The sequence below is a fragment of the Pecten maximus genome, chromosome 11 (assembly GCF_902652985.1).
Source record: "Pecten maximus chromosome 11, xPecMax1.1, whole genome shotgun sequence".
Taxonomy (NCBI): domain Eukaryota; kingdom Metazoa; phylum Mollusca; class Bivalvia; order Pectinida; family Pectinidae; genus Pecten; species Pecten maximus.
In genome coordinates, this window is record NC_047025.1 from 29993063 (window position 1) to 30010960 (window position 17898).

General features: G+C 40.6%; 1 protein-coding gene across 1 annotated transcript; it reads right to left on the reverse strand.

Moving 5' to 3' along the window:
- Window positions 1-1510: 1510 nt before the first annotated feature.
- LOC117337265 (uromodulin-like) lies at window positions 1511-16440 on the reverse strand. The gene is made up of 5 exons (XM_033898158.1): window positions 16332-16440; window positions 15797-15884; window positions 2761-3451; window positions 2300-2562; window positions 1511-1974 (listed from the first exon to the last, which is right to left on the reverse strand). The coding sequence occupies exons 3-5, from the start codon at window positions 3090-3092 to the stop codon at window positions 1841-1843; spliced, it is 729 nt and encodes a 242-aa protein (XP_033754049.1). The 5' UTR covers window positions 3093-3451; window positions 15797-15884; window positions 16332-16440; the 3' UTR covers window positions 1511-1840.
- Window positions 16441-17898: the final 1458 nt, after the last annotated feature.

The window sequence follows — 17898 nt, forward strand, 5'->3', positions numbered from 1 at the left end:
TATACGGTCTGGACCAGTGATGAGGACAATTATGAGGCAAATTTATTAAGTTCCATTCTTCTCAGGCACATTGGTATGACATCTCCCCTGGTCTGATACCGAATTGGTCAGATATGTTTCCTTCCAGCAGGGAATATCGACGGCCATTTTTATACACTTTTGAATACCATGGCCTGGGTATAGATTTCATAAACTTCCTCACTAGAGGCAAACGCTCAACTCTAGTGCCGAAAGTGAGGCAGCATGAAGGAGGACGTAAGGAAGAAAAGGCGTTCAGAAAGAAGCAGTGGGGAGATACACGTCGTAAATATAGTAGTCACGTACAAATCGTGCAATAGGGACAGCAGGTATAATCCCTTCGTTCTCACTCGAGTGTATGTTTTGTTTGAAAATAACCTCCGTTATCCAGGCATGAAGGTCCATGTAGGGTTAAGGTTCTGTCAGGCAATTTCTTGATGAAATGTTATGATGTCATTACGCATTTAGTTGCCTAACAGAACAATTCAGTGTAAAACTGGGATCTTATATCAAAGTGGCGGCATTGTATACATATGAAATTCTCATGATGCCAATTAGCCCAAACTGAGAATGTTCAGGGAACCAACACAATATACATACAATGCATATGTACACTACATGTGGAAGTTGTGCTGTTACATTTCAACACGATCGGAATACCATTTTTAGGATTTTTGGGGTAACCAAAACATCCTTTTTAGGAAGAGGATAGTTTGCTTTACTAGTATATTATTGTTACAGCTATTATTCAAAATAAGAAAGAAAAAAACATGTATTAAGCACGATTGATAATTGTTTGCATGCGCGATACAATGATAACAAAAACAATTTTGAAGAAATATTTTTTATTGATACTGAAGCGCCTAGTTATAGGGAAAATACGACAAAAGAAAATTATTCATGCTTGAAGAGGCAATAGATGATATTAATTATTTTATATACATGTATATTATTATAACATTTAAGAACCAGATTTGCTTGAAATGAAAAATCGGCCATTTTAAATTATCTTTGCAAGTGTATTCCATGGTCATTGCGATTAAAAATTAGACACTGATCATATAATGTAATTGAAAAAATCTACAAAAAAAATCAATTTTTCAGTTATTGTGATAACAGTATTACACAAATCAAGACAAATATGAAAGATGGCGTGAAAATAGAACAAAAGCATTAACACGAAATAGAACAACATAATGATTTGTTATTGATATGACTAGCAAACGTTCTTTTGGTGTATATTGTTTTATTTATAAGGGAGGATGTCTGGTGATAACTAATGCCTTCTCGACAACCCTACAGCTGACGGCGGAACCATTGTGTTTGTCGTGATAGAGAGCGTGTTCAATTTCAAATCCAAAGGGTCATAACTTTCATCAATGTTTGCACCTGAGTCAATAGTATCATCCACAACCATGTTTGTACCTTTCCCGTCCATCGATTGCACCGCATGAAATGGTGATTGGTGATAATGTAGTAACATGTCTTTGGGCAAATTAGTTTTGAAATTCTTTTAAATAGTATTGTTCCATCAGTTATTTTCAGACGTCGTTTTTCTCGTTTCGTTTCATGATAAAGTCAATTTAAGATTTTACCCCATAAATGTAAATCCATATTGTAAATATTAAAGCACTACACCAGTTGTTTGTCATTTAACACAACAACGTCATTTAAGCAATAAGATAATTGAAAAGCAATAATTAAAACAAAATTATGTTTTTGTATCTAAACAGTGACTAAACAAGCACATTGCATAAATGTCTGTGGATACGTGGCTACAGTGATCATTGGACCGTACAGTGATCATTGGACCGTACAGTGATCATTGGACCGTTTCCTTGGCGGTCAGCCTCCTCCTTCCTCTCCAGGCCATGATCCCAAACACTGTGGCAGCAACTGCTAAACAGGCACACAATCCAGTCACGGCAATAAGGGCTGTGGACTGTCCCACGATACCTGTGTTGGATAATGATATTCAATCAAATGATTATCTTAAGCGAATTTCCAAATTTTAAATCCTTAGGTAAATGAGCCAAAAATGCAGTTAATTGAAATCTGACAAATGAATCATGGATCAAAATTGTTGTTACGGGCAAAAACCACAAACCACAGCCGATCATTATGAATGGACCTGACAATATACACGATCATAGCAAACCATTGTTCCTATTCATACTTTTCGCTTTTTACAGATCAAAAAGAGTTGAAAAGGTTAATCTGGATGAAATTAAAGGCATTGGCACCAGACAAAATGTATTCAGCACAAACTTATCAAACGCACCTTGTTCTTTTTCATCGGTCACTGGGAAAGGTCCTGTCGACACTAGATGGGTCTTGATTCCGCCCGTTGCTGCTCGACGCGACCTCGCAACTACATTGGTACATCCGGTAACACAGTGAGGATTACTCAAGGGGCAGACGTATACCTCGCAGTGGATATACACGGGAGCGCCAGGATGGCTGGTGAACTGGAAGGCATGGAAGGACAGATGGACCTCGGTTGCTGGGGAGTTGTGGATTCTCACCGAAGAAATGGCAGGGCACCTGTAAACAATAGTGAACGAAAATAAGCACCAGAAGACACCGCAATATTAAGGACATATCGAGCCAAAACTGCAGCGAAACCAGTTCAACAAACAATTTGATTATTTTGAAGCTCATGTCCTTCCATTGCTATGATGTAGAATTATAAATTGGTCAGTTGATGGAAGTTGATATTCATTAATACAATGTTCTACTAACCCATTATTGGTCAGTTCCTGGAAGTCCGTATCCAATGGGGACGGCGATGGTGTAGCCAGACAGCGGTCTACATTGATTGCCACTGTTGTCACATTTCCTTGGTCTGTGGTTAGTTTTATAAACACTTCGTCGTTAAGGTGGACTGTGCGTGGTTCATCCTGACGCGCATACGTATCAGCAAATGTCACGTCACGGGCTTGTCTCATATGGACCAGCATATGACCTAGAGTCTTCTCAAAGAAGCGGACCTGTCCTTGTACTGGGCGAAAGGCAAGTGATTCCTGCTCGCGTCTAGGATACACACACTGGACGACGATTACGGAGTTTGGCATGGCCCCGAAGTCGATTCCTGATTGAGGTTCCAATGTACCATCTCTGGGTCCGGCGTGGGAAACGAGTTCATTTTCAAACGTGACGTGGGAATCGTTGAAAACGACATAGGTTCCACAGTCGCCTAGGCCAATACTTCCGGTCAAATGAGTCCCGTTGTTAGCAACTACACACGAGGGGTCGTTCCATGTCACTTGTTGTCCGGAAGGAAGTAAGCCGAGGGGAACATGCAGGGAGATTAAATCGCTTTCGCACTCGATGTCTGACCTCGTGGTGGCATTTGCGGGGATGACAGTGGTTGGTGCAGGACTGGCAGTGGTTGATACAGGATTGACAGTGGTTGGGGAGTCGGTGGTGAGATCTGTAAAGTACATGACAACCTATGTTTATATATAGAGGATAATACAAATATTTGGCTGAAATAGATGAGTGTGATTAGTTGGCTGAAATATAAAGGCGTTAATGGTGTTAGTCCCTAACATTCTATTTTACGCGAATGGACACCGCGACACGCGCTCTTTGTCTGTCACCCCTCAACAGCTCCTCTTCTCCAGCATCAAAACACCGAATCTACGCGAGGGGAAGAAAGCATCATCTTTATTAAAGTCAGTTATAACAAAGAGAAACTTTAAAATAAATTAATGAGCTTTTTGACATTTCTTTATCTGAACAAGATTGTTTTTCAAATTAAAATTGATGAAATTGATCGTAGAGCATTAAAATATACCATAGCAATTAATTTGTTTTCGAATATTTTTTTTGAAACTTTATATGATGTTGAATAAGAATACTTACACAGTCGATAAGCTGCCTTTCATTTTTACCTTTCCCCTGTTTCGCACCATGGGCACAAGCATCAGCACTGAAGTTTTGAAATTAACCAAATTTGTTTCAAAAAGGGATACATTTTTTATTTCATTTTTTGTCCGAATTGGAATAAATTAATTTTGAAACTTAATTATTAAAATACATACACTTGTATCTAATGATATGGATAATTTTAGGAAACAGTATTGAAAATCCAGTTGTAATATTTCCGAATAGTTGATAATATCAGGAACGAAGTGTAGTCGGACAAAACGGTTTTATTTTTCATTCCGACTATTAGGCTGCTTCCTCGGTGGTTCCTGGTTACATCCGGGTCCTTATCTGTAACAAACGAAAATGATAGATCAGATTGGATAGTCAAGACCAGTTTAAATATCTTTATATCAAATCTCTTGATTATTGTAAACTCTATCGTAAACTAAACAATACCATTCTTTACAGCGTTTCCTTTAATATTCTGATAATTTGACACCAAGGAACATCAAATGCCTTCTAATTAAACCGGATATAACCAGCGTATTAACCCCGATATAACCTGAGTATTACACCGGATATAACCATATTATTAAACCGGATATAACGAGAGTACTTAAATGTGCAACAGACAGCAACTGCCTTGAAACAAACATGCTGATAATGAGCAACAGTGTGAGCTTACATATACAACATCTAACATTCAATTGAAAATATACTGATGAAACAAAAACGTTAATATTTGAGCAAGTAGTTACATATAGTTGGTAAGTTTGGCGAACCGAAAAAAAAACACAAAACAATCGTTCAAAGTTACCAGGTACCTATAGAGATAATACTCGGTAGTTGACACATTGCGTCAATATGAATATTTGAAAATCTTATCGATTTTAGTGCTAAGTAAACAAAGAATAGACCAGGAAGTCTTGTTATGCACGGTATTAGTGATATGTTTCCCACTACAGAGTATCTAGGAGTGATATCGTGACGTCCCTAGCAGGTGTTCCAAGTTTTAGGGCAGGGACGGGACTGATAAGTTAGATAGATAGCTGCTCATCGTGCAGCGCTAAACTCAAGACGCATTAAACATTCGTTAATGATTTACAAGAACTTGATAGTCCTTTCAATGTCAAAGGTTTAAAGGCAATTCTTGCATTGTGCTATATTGTGTGATTACCTGTAAATCTCACTCTGAAAGGGCTATATATATGTCATATTAAGCAATTGATACAATATATGGTACTACTCTGAGGGGGCACCAAAACAAACGGGACAACAGGAGCTGAAGGGACACCAATACAAACGGGACAACAGGAACTGAGGGGACACCAAAACAAACGGGACAACAGGAACTGAGGGGACACCAAAACAGACGGGACAACAGAAATTGAGGGGACACCAAAACAAACGGGACAACAAGAACTGAGGGGACACCAAAATAAACGGGACAACAGGAACTGAGGGGACACCAAAACAAACGGGACAACAGGAACTGAGGGGACACCAAAACAAACGGGACAGCAAGAACTGAGGGGACACAAAAACAAACAGGACAACAGGAACTGAGGGGACACAAAAACAAACAGGACAACCGGACCGGAGGGGACACCAAAACTAACGGGACAACAGGAACTGAGGGGACACCAATACAAACGGGACAACAGGAACTGAGGGGGCACCAAAACAAACGGGACAACAGGAACTGAGGGGACACCAAAACAAACGGGACAACAGGAACTGAGGGGGCACCAAAACGAACGGGACAACAGGAACTGAGGGAAAACCAAAACAGACGGGACAACAGGAACTGAGGGGATACCAATACAATCGGGACAACAGGAACTGAGGGGACACCAATACAATCGGGACAACAGGAACTGAGGGGGCACCAAAACAAACGGGACAACAGGAACTGAGGGGACACAAAAACAAACGGGACAACAGGCACTGAGGGGACACAAAAACAAACGGGACAACAGGAACTGAGGGGACACCAAAACAAACGGGACAACAGGACCGGAGGGGACACCAAAGCAAACGGGACAACAGGACCGGAGGGGACATCAAAACAATCGGGACAACAGGAACTGAGGGGACACCAATACAATCGGGACAACAGGAACTGAGGGGGCACCAAAACAAACGGGACAACAGGAACTGAGGGGACACCAATACAAACGGGACAACAGGAACTGAGGGGGTACCAAAACAAACGGGACAACAGGGACTGAGGGGACACCAAAACAAACGGGACAACAGGAACTGAGGGGACATCAAAAAAACGGGACAAAAGGAACTGAGGGGACACCAAAACAAACGAGACAACAGGAACTGAGGGGACACCGAAATAAACAAGACAACAGGAACTGAGGGGACAACAAAACAAACAGGACAACAGGAACTGAGGGGACACCAAAACAAACGGGACAACAGGAGCTGAGGGGACACCAAAACACACGGGACAACAGGAACTGAGGGGGCCTCAATACAAACGGGACAACAGGAACTAAGGGGACACCAAAACAAACGGGACAACAGGAACTTAAGGGACACCAAAACTAACGGGACAACAAGAACTGAGGGGACACAAAAACAAAAGGGACAACAGGAACTTAAGGGACACCAAAACTAACGGGACAACAAGAACTGAGGGAACACAAAAACAAAAGGGACAACAGGAACTTAAGGGACACCAAAACTAACGGGACAACAAGAACTGAGGGGACACCAATACAAACGGGACAACAGGAACTGAGGGGGCACCAAAATAAACAAGACAACAGGAACTGAGGGGGCATTAAAACAAACGGGACAACAGGAACGGAGGGGACACCAAAGCAAACGGGACAACAGGAACTGAGGGGACACCAAAACAAACCGGACAACAGGACCTGAGGCGGCACCAAAATAAACGGGACAACAGGAACTGAGGGGGCACCAAAACAAACGGGACAACAGAAACTGACGGGACAAAAAAACAAACGGGACAACAGGAACTGAGGGGACACCAAAACAAACGGGACAACAGGACCGGAGGGGACACCAAAGCAAACGGGACAACAGGACCGGAGGGGACACCAAAACAGACGGGACAACAGGAACTGAGGGGACACCAAGACAAACGGGATAACAGGAACTGAGGGGACACAAAAACAAACGGGACAACAGGAACTGAGGGGACAAAAAAACAAACGGGACAACAGGAACTGAGGGGACACCAAAACAAACGGGACAACAGGACCGGAGGGGACACCAAAGCAAACGGGACAACAGGACCGGAGGGGACACCAAAACAGACGGGACAACAGGAACTGAAGGGACACCGAAACAAACGGGACAACAGGAACTGAGGGGACACCAAAAAAAATGGGACAAAAGGAACTGAGGGGACAACAATACAAACGGGAAAACAGGAACTGAAGGGACACCAAAACAAACGGGACAACAGGAACTGAGGGGATACCAATACAATCGGGACAACAGGAACTGAGGGGACACCAATACAATCGGGACAACAGGAATTGAGGGGACACCAAAACAAACGGGACAACAGGAACTGAGGGGACACAAAAACAAACGGGACAACAGGAACTGAGGGGACACCAAAACAAACGGGACAACAGGAACTGAGGGGACACCAAAAAAAACGGGACAAAAGGAACTGAGGGGACACCAAAACAAACGAGACAACAGGAACTGAGGGGACACCAAAATAAACGAGACAACAGGAACTAAGGGTACACCAAAACAAACGGGACAACAGAAGCTGAGGGGACACCAAAACAAAAGGGACAACAGGAACTGAGGGGACACAAAAACAAACGGGACAACAGGAACTGAGGGGACACCAAAACAAACGTGACAACAGGAACTGAGGGGACACAAAAACAAACGGGACAACAGGAACTGAGGGGACACCAAAAAAAACGGGACAAAAGGAACTGAGGGGACACCAAAACAAACGAGACAACAGGAACTGAGGGGACACCGAAATAAACAAGACAACAGGAACTGAGGGGACACAAAAACAAACGGGACAACAGGAGCTGAAGGGACACCACAACACACGGGACAACAGGAACTGAGGGGACACCAAAACAAAAGGGACAACAGGAACTGAGGGGACACAAAAACAAACGGGACAACAGGAACTGAGGGGACACCAAAACAAACGTGACAACAGGAACTGAGGGGACACCAAAACAAACGGGACAAAAGGAACTGAGGGGACACCAAAACAAACGAGACAACAGGAACTGAGGGGACACCAAAACAAACGGGACAACAGGAACTGAGGGGGCACCAAAACGAACGGGACAACAGGAACTGAGGGAAAACCAAAACAGACGGGACAACAGGAGCTGAAGGGACACCACAACACACGGGACAACAGGAACTGAGGGGGCACCAATACAAACGGGACAACAGGAACTAAGGGTACACCAAAACAAAAGGGACAACAGGAACTGAAGGGACACCAAAACAAACGGGACAACAAGAACTGAGGGGACACCAAAATAAACGGGACAACAGGAACTGAGGGGACACCAATACAAACGGGACAACAGGACCGGAGGGGACACCAAAACAAACGGGACAACAGGAACTGAGGGGACACAAATACAAACGGGACAACAGGACCGGAGGGGACACCAAAATAAACGGGACAACGGGAGCTGAGGGGACACCAAAACAAACGGGACAACAGGAACTGAGGGGACACCAAAACAAACGGGATAACAGGAACTGAAGGGACACCAAAACAAACGGGACAACAGGAACTGAGGGGGCACCAAAACAAACGGGACAACAGGAACTGAGGGGACACCAAAACAAACGGGACAACAGGAACTGAGGGGACACCAAAACAAACGGGACAACAGGAACTGAGGGGGCACCAAAACAAACGGGACAACAGGAACTGAGGGGACTCCAATACAAACGGGACAACAGGATCTGAGGGGACACCAAAACAAACGGGACAACAGGAACTGAGGGGACAACAAAACAAACGGGACAACAGGAGCTGAAGGGACACCACAACACACGGGACAACAGGAACTGAGGGGACACCAAAACAAACGGGACAACAGGAACTGAGGGGACAACAAAACAAACGGGACAACAGGAACTGAGGGGACACCAAAACAAACGGGACAACAGGAACTGAGGGGACACCAAAACAAACGGGACAACAGGAACTGAGGGGACACCAAAACAAACGGGACAACAGGAACTGAGGGGACACCAAAACTAACGGGACAACAGGAACTGAGGGGACACCAAAATAAACGGGACAACAGGAACTGAGGGGACACCAATACAAACGGGACAACAGGACCGGAGGGGACACCAAAACAAACGGGGACAACAGGAACTGAGGGGACACAAAAACAAACGGGACAACAGGAACTGAGGGGACACCAAAACAAACGGGACAACAGGAACTGAGGGGACACCAAAAAAAACGGGACAAAAGGAACTGAGGGGACACCAAAACAAACGAGACAACAGGAACTGAGGGGACACCAAATAAACGAGACAACAGGAACTAAGGGTACACCAAAACAAACGGGACAACAGAAGCTGAGGGGACACCAAAACAAACGGGACAACAGGAACTGAGGGGACACAAAAACAAACGGGACAACAGGAACTGAGGGGACACCAAAACAAACGTGACAACAGGAACTGAGGGGACACAAAAACAAACGGGACAACAGGAACTGAGGGGACACCAAAAAAAACGGGACAAAAGGAACTGAGGGGACACCAAAACAAACGAGACAACAGGAACTGAGGGGACACCAAAACAAACGTGACAACAGGAACTGAGGGGGCACCAAAACAAACGGGACAACAGGAGCTGAAGGGACACCACAACACACGGGACAACAGGAACTGAGGGGACACCAAAACAAAAGGGACAACAGGAACTGAGGGGACACCGAAATAAACAAGACAACAGGAACTGAGGGGACACAAAAACAAACGGGACAACAGGAGCTGAAGGGACACCACAACACACGGGACAACAGGAACTGAGGGGACACCAAAACAAAAGGGACAACAGGAACTGAGGGGACACAAAAACAAACGGGACAACAGGAACTGAGGGGACACCAAACAAACGTGACAACAGGAACTGAGGGGACACCAAAACAAACGGGACAAAAGGAACTGAGGGGACACCAAAACAAACGAGACAACAGGAACTGAGGGGACACCAAAACAAACGGGACAACAGGAACTGAGGGGGCACCAAAACGAACGGGACAACAGGAACTGAGGGAAAACCAAAACAGACGGGACAACAGGAGCTGAAGGGACACCACAACACACGGGACAACAGGAACTGAGGGGGCACCAATACAAACGGGACAACAGGAACTAAGGGTACACCAAAACAAAAGGGACAACAGGAACTGAAGGGACACCAAAACAAACGGGACAACAAGAACTGAGGGGACACCAAAATAAACGGGACAACAGGAACTGAGGGGACACCAATACAAACGGGACAACAGGACCGGAGGGGACACCAAAACAAACGGGACAACAGGAACTGAGGGGACACCAATACAAACGGGACAACAGGACCGGAGGGGACACCAAAATAAACGGGACAACAGGGAGCTGAGGGGACACCAAAACAAACGGGACAACAGGAACTGAGGGGACACCAAAACAAACGGGACAACAGGAACTGAAGGGGACACCAAAACAAACGGGACAACAGGAACTGAGGGGACACCAAAACAAACGGGACAACAGGAACTGAGGGGACACCAAAACAAACGGGACAACAGGAACTGAGGGGACACCAAAACAAACGGGACAACAGGAACTGAGGGGACACCAAAACAAACGGGACAACAGGAACTGAGGGGACTCCAATACAAACGGGACAACAGGATCTGAGGGGACACCAAAACAAACGGGACAACAGGAACTGAGGGGACAACAAAACAAACGGGACAACAGGAAGCTGAGGGGACACCACAACACACGGGACAACAGGAACTGAGGGGACACCAAAACAAACGGGACAACAGGAACTGAGGGGACAACAAAACAAACGGGACAACAGGAACTGAGGGGACACCAAAACAAACGGGACAACAGGAACTGAGGGGGCACCAAAACAAATGGGACAACAGGAACTGAGGGGACACCAAAACAAAAGGGAAAACAGGAACTGAGGGGACACCAAAACTAACGGGACAACAAGCACTGAGGGGACACCAAAATAAACGGGACAACAGGAACTGAGGGGACACCAATACAAACGGGACAACAGGACCGGAGGGGACACCAAAACAAACGGGGCAACAGGAACTGAGGGGACACAAATACAAACGGGACAACAGGAACGGAGGGGACACCAAAATAAACGGGACAACAGGAGCTGAGGGGACACCAAAACAAACGGGACAACAGGAACTGAGGGGACACCAAAACAACGGGACAACAGGAACTGAGGGGGCATCAAAACAAATGGGACAACAGGAACTGAGGGGCACCAAAACAAACGGGACAACAGGAACTGAGGGGACAACAATACAAACGGGACAACAGGAACTGAGGGGACACCAAAACAAACGGGACAACAGGAACTGAGGGGACACCAATACAAACGGGACAACAGGAACGGAGGGGACACCAATACAAACGGGACAACAGGAACTGAGGGGACACAAAAACAAACGGGACAACAGGAACTGAGGGGAAACCAAAACAAACAGGACAAAACATACTAACATATATTCATAACCCAATTTTAGATATAAGCTAATAAAATAGCCATAAATATATCAATATACATATTTGGTTTACCAAGAAAGACAATAAACAGTTTGTTTCTGTTTCGATCGATACCAGGTTTTATCAGTTTCATAGATTTTAAAAACCCGAATACCAAAGTTGCTACACTCGCCTGGACCGTAAAACAATAAAAAAAATGACATTAAAATTGAAACATTTAAATTATGATTAATTCTAACTCATTATTTTGTTAATAATATACATCATGTACCTCACGAACATACATTAATTGAAAGGAAAATAATATCGATTTTGTTTTATCTGCAACAAATTATGCGCAAGCGTTCTCTTGGTAGACATGTGACCGACTACCTTGAAAGGACAGGTGGACAATGAACTAAACTTCGATTATATTCATTGCATGACGTAATTTATCGCTTAGCTGGAATATTGTCTGATAAGTCCATATGTGTCAAGACAGTAACGTATCCATGTTTCAAGACAGTAATGCATTTTGATAAGTGCTTGTTTTAAGACAGTCATGTATTCTGATAAGTGCAAATGTTTCATGACAGTCATGTATTCTGATAAGTGCAAATGTTTCAAGACAGTAATGTATTCTGATATATTTACCATTGTATGGCACTGCCACTATATAACCCTACCAATTCAGTTGCGAGTTCACCAGCTTATGAACTGCCAACTGAAATTTGAATTTAAAAATTTCAAAAAAAAATCGCACGACAAATAAAAAATCGCAGATGGTAAATATAAGCATTGAACGGCTTTCAGTTGGCATTCATATTGACTATGAATGCCAACTGAAAGCCGTTCAATGCTTAAAAGTGCAAATGTTTCAAGGCAGCAATGCATTTATGAGTTTAATAAAACGTTTGTCCAAAACTTTTTATACTCGAATTTCAAAATTGAAAAAACATTTCCCTAACAATAAAGCACACTACCATATTAACATAATTAGCGTCTACAAACCAAATATTGATAACTTGTTAAAAACCTTTCACCCAGCAAAAAAGGAAAACGATATTAGATTATGGAGAAATGAATAGCAAATTAACAAATCAAACAAAATCAAAGAACGGTACCTTTCATACTGTGCTTTCTCGGTCTTCCAGTCCTGGATCTGGTCGTGACGATGGGCAAGTAATGTCTGCCGTCTGAGGAGCGAATAATCTGTTATATAGGACCCACTAAGCATGCGCCAGGAAATTCCAAGTGCTGTTATCCGGCCGGTTTCGGCTTAGGTGCGACACATTTCAACGTATCTCCCCTTGGTGGAGAGTTTGATTATCAACACAGTGACAAATGTCTTCTTATCGCTCCAACACATAAACGTCGTTAAACCACAGATTTATTCTTTACTTAAACTTGATTCATGAACTATTTAAATAATTTTAAAGGGTATGTGAGAAGGTGCACGAAGCTTACATGCTTGGTAATCATGAGCTTTCGCTGGCTTTTCGTAACAGATGTAGATATAATGATAAACAGTGTTTTAAAGATAAGTTTTTCGTGGAGTCGTATCTTAAGACAATTATCAAAAACTTCCTTGTAACAGTCGACAAGATATTCAAGGGCTTGTAATCATTATCACTATATCCGTGACAGATAGTGACGATTGACAGTTGAGCTGATAAAAAAAAAAAAAAAAATAGGAAACGTATGATTGACATTTGATCTCATTTAGAAACAAAATATACTTGTATATCTCGGAAGAGCAAGGTCCGGGATGAAAGGTTACCAACATGTCTGTAAATGAGCGTTAAAAGTGATCGGGACACTATGACGAATATATTGATTGTTTTCTTTCTTTAACTTTAACTTTAATTTTATTGACCTTAAACAGGAGGCAAAGAAGCGAATATACGTTTATAAAAGGCCGTTATCTTTTATTGCTATTGCTTAAATAGTAGTGAATGCAATATGGCACTTTATAGATAATCTTTAAAAAAAAAAAAAACATTGATGTATTTCAAATAAAGCTGCGATCTTGGTATTTATTGTTCGTCTATTGTTTATGATTTGAATGCGCCAATCAGTAAAGAGGATTAACTTATAAATCATGATACTGCGACAGAGATTTTAAATTAACGTCACTACACCACACTTTAAGATTTCTCCCAAATTCCGAGTAAAACATTTTGATTTCAATCGAATAACGACAAATATGGCACACATTTTAACATAAATCGTTTGACATTTAGGGTATGGTCTATACTATTAGAGGCCGAGTCTCACTGTAGGTAACAATATAATAACTTGGGGAAGTTGTTTATTGGTGTTTATGTATACCGCCCTATCCGCACAATAGTGTCCTTAACGTCAGTCTCTTATTGTGACAGTTAAAAGTGAAATTTCATATCGGAGGCAAAATCAAATCTAATTCCATCAAGTTGCACCGGTATTGGTTAGAAATGTCTCCTTGTTAACGACTTTGGTACGTCGCAGCCAGACGGACAAGAATCCAAAGCTCCCCTCACATGGAAAATCGGATTGTCACAGGGGCGATCGCTCAACTAACGTCCTAATTCAGTAAGGCACTGTCAAGAGAGAGACAGTAGGGAATATCATCCCAAATTACGTCGTCTCTTACGAAGCATGCAATGAGGACAGCAAGTTCAAATCGTATACTCTCCCTGTAGGACAGTAGATTACAGGTATATTACCCAGGTGTCTTAAATAAATGTTTTCTTTAAATACAAGTATTATGTTATTACATGAACGTGTATAATAACATATAATATCATAGAATACAACGTCGGTTATAACATTACAAAATATGGTAAAATTCCACATGAAATATGACCAATCTCAATATGAAACATGATAAATCTATGTAAAATATGATATGAAATATGATGAATCTCTAAATAAACCATGATAAATCTCTATATAAAATATGGTAAATCTCTACATAATCATCACAAATCTCTATATAAAATATGACAAATCTCTATATAAAATATGATAAATCTCTATAAAATATGATAAATCGCTATGAAAATAAAATATGATAAATTTCTATGCAAATAAAATATGATAAATCTCTAAATAAAACATGATAAATCTCTATATAAAACATGATAAATCTCTATATAAAACATGATAAATCTCTATATAAAACATGATAAATCTCTATATAAACATGATAAATCTCTATATAAAACATGATAAATCTCTATAAAAACACGATAGATCTCTACATAAAATATGATAAATCTCTATATAAAACATGATAAATCTCTACATAAAATATGATAAAACTCTACATAAAATATGATAAATCTCTACATAAAATATGATAAATCTCTATATCAAATATGATAAATCTCTACATAAAATATGATAAATCTCTATATAAAACATGATAAATCTCTATATAAAACATGATAAATATATTATAAAATATGATAAATCTATATAAAACATGATAAATCTCTATATAAAACATGATAAATCTCTATATAAAACATGATAAATCTCTATATAAAACATGATAAATCTCTATATAAAATATGATAAATCTCTATTTAAAATATGACAAATCTCTATATAAAACATGATAAATCTATTATAAAATATGATAACTCTATATAAAACATGATAAATATCTATATAAACATGATAAATCTCTATATATAACATTATAAATCTCTATATAAAACATGATAAATCTCTATATAAAACATGATAAATCTCTATATAAAATATGACAAATCTCTATATAAAATATGATAAATCTCTATATAAAATATGATAAATCTCTATATAAAATATGATAAATCTCTATATAAAATATGATAAATCTCTATATAAAACATGATAAATCTCTACATAAAATATGATAAATCTCTATATAAAATATGATAAACCTCTATATAAAATATGATAAATCTCTCTATAAAATATGATAAATCTCTCTATCAAATATGATAAATCTCTATATCAAATATGAAAAATCTCTATATAAAATATGATAAATCTCTATATAAAATATAAATCTCTATATAAAACATGATAAATCTCTATATAAAATATGATAAATCTCTATATAAAACATGATAAATCTCTATATAAAATATGATAAATCTCTGTATAAAACATGATAAATCTCTAACATTACCATTAACGTTAGCATCTGAGGTCTGGTTGTTTTTCTGGTCCGTTGTCTCAAAACTCGCTATTGTAGTAATTGTTGTGGTTGTTGCATTCTAAATAAGAGAAATGTGTTTTTGTCTGATACTCAATTGCTACAGTACAAAAAACATACGGGGGCATAAAAACAACGAGGAATGTGGCATCTTACTTAAAGAAACAATTACCTCCATCCAGGACGATCTGTATTTTTAAACACTGCTGTCATGTGCGGTAAACGTTGTAAAACCAAAATGATCGTTAATATTTCTTTAATCATTTCTGTTAACATTGGATTACATACCAAAGTTCTGGTTGTTAAAGCTATTTTTATAACGCCAACTTTGAAAGGTCACGCTTAAAAGACTAAATTCGCTCTCAATTATATCATTTACCGAGTGATTCTGCCGGTTTTCAGTTCAACCTTGTTTTAGATAGCTGTCCAAGTCGGACGTTGGCTGCCCCAGTCGGATGTTGTTTGCGGTATGAGTATTGCTTTCAGGACTGAATTTATCTAAACTTACACAGTTAAGGACTCCAGCTATGACATAACTGCAAGTGACACTCCCTTTAGGGTAAATCTGTATCCTCCATCTAGGTTCACAATCGGGTGCTTCTAAGCTAAAAGTCGGCTTTCAGTCCTTGATTATAATCATAGGTTGTGACGGCATTGCCCTTCCACACACAGTGAAGACAGCTAGCTGACTATCATGGTAGTTCATTCTACAGACAAAATGGGATGAGGTTGTATCGTCTCTCATCGTGTTGCAAAACCACAATAGTGGCAGCAACGTCGTAGCTATTCCCATAGTTTAATATTGTCTAACGATGTACCCTCAACCTTCTCAGTAACTTCTTATTTTCGTTTAATGATTGTATCTTGCTTGTAACAAGTAATATAAGATGTTAGGTCATGGTGATATGGAAGGATGGGGCAATCTGGAGCCAAACTGATTAAACTGACCTTACATAGAATTTAGATAGATATTCCCTTGACCTCCAGGTCGTCACGCGATCAGTAATATGTACACACCATCATGCAAATGATTATTGCAATTGTGCGTACAATGCCCTGTATGAAAGACAAACAGATAAATTACATCTTTAAATACTGAAAAGCAAACTACATCACACACCTGTGTAATCCGGGACAACAAGAGACAATGGGCATTGTTATAACGCTACCCAAGACAACAAGAGACAATGGGCATTTTTATAACGCTACCGAGGACAACAAGAGACAATGGGCATTGTTATAACGCTACCCAGGACAAAAAGAGACAATGGGCATTGTTAAAACGCTACCGAGGACAACAAGAGACAATGGGCATTGTTATAACGCTACGTAATCCAGGACAACAAGAGACAATGGGCATTGTTATAACGCTACCCAGGACAACGAGAGACAATGGGCATTGTTATAACGATATGTAATCCTGGACAACGAGAGACAATGGGCATTGTTATAACGCTACCCAGGACAACGAGAGACAATGGGCAATGTTATTTAAGGATTGATGTTTATAATTTATTTCTTAATTACAACGTAAAAACAAAAACACACGTATAAATCCACTAAGCCAATAATCTAAGGAATTCCATTCCTGAAAAAGAGGTAGTTCCGCTAGGTGGCGCGTTGCCATCGATGCTTCCACCATTAGCTTAGTTATTATTTCCCCGTGGAAGTATGAAGAGAAGAAATGACGAATCAGAAAGCAACACTCTGCGTGCAAACCTGGATTAAGGACAAATATGGATTAAACAGAGAGGAGACTCTCTGGGTGTTCTGGTTACTTCAAACCTGAAGGGAACCGTGGACAACGACGATTAGAAACAGTTCTTTTACATAAGCAATTATATAAGTACAAATATGGTTAATCAAGTTAATCAAAAGGATTCAATAACTTTGCGAAAATCATCAAAATCAAGCATCCATAGAAAATCAAGAAAAAATCAGTACCAACATAAATTCAGTGCAATGCTGATCAGGGAACACTTGACAAGTCCCTGGCCCACTCTCTGATATAACGACATTTACTCATGTCTCTGGCCCACACTCTGATATAACGACACTTACACATGTCTCTGACC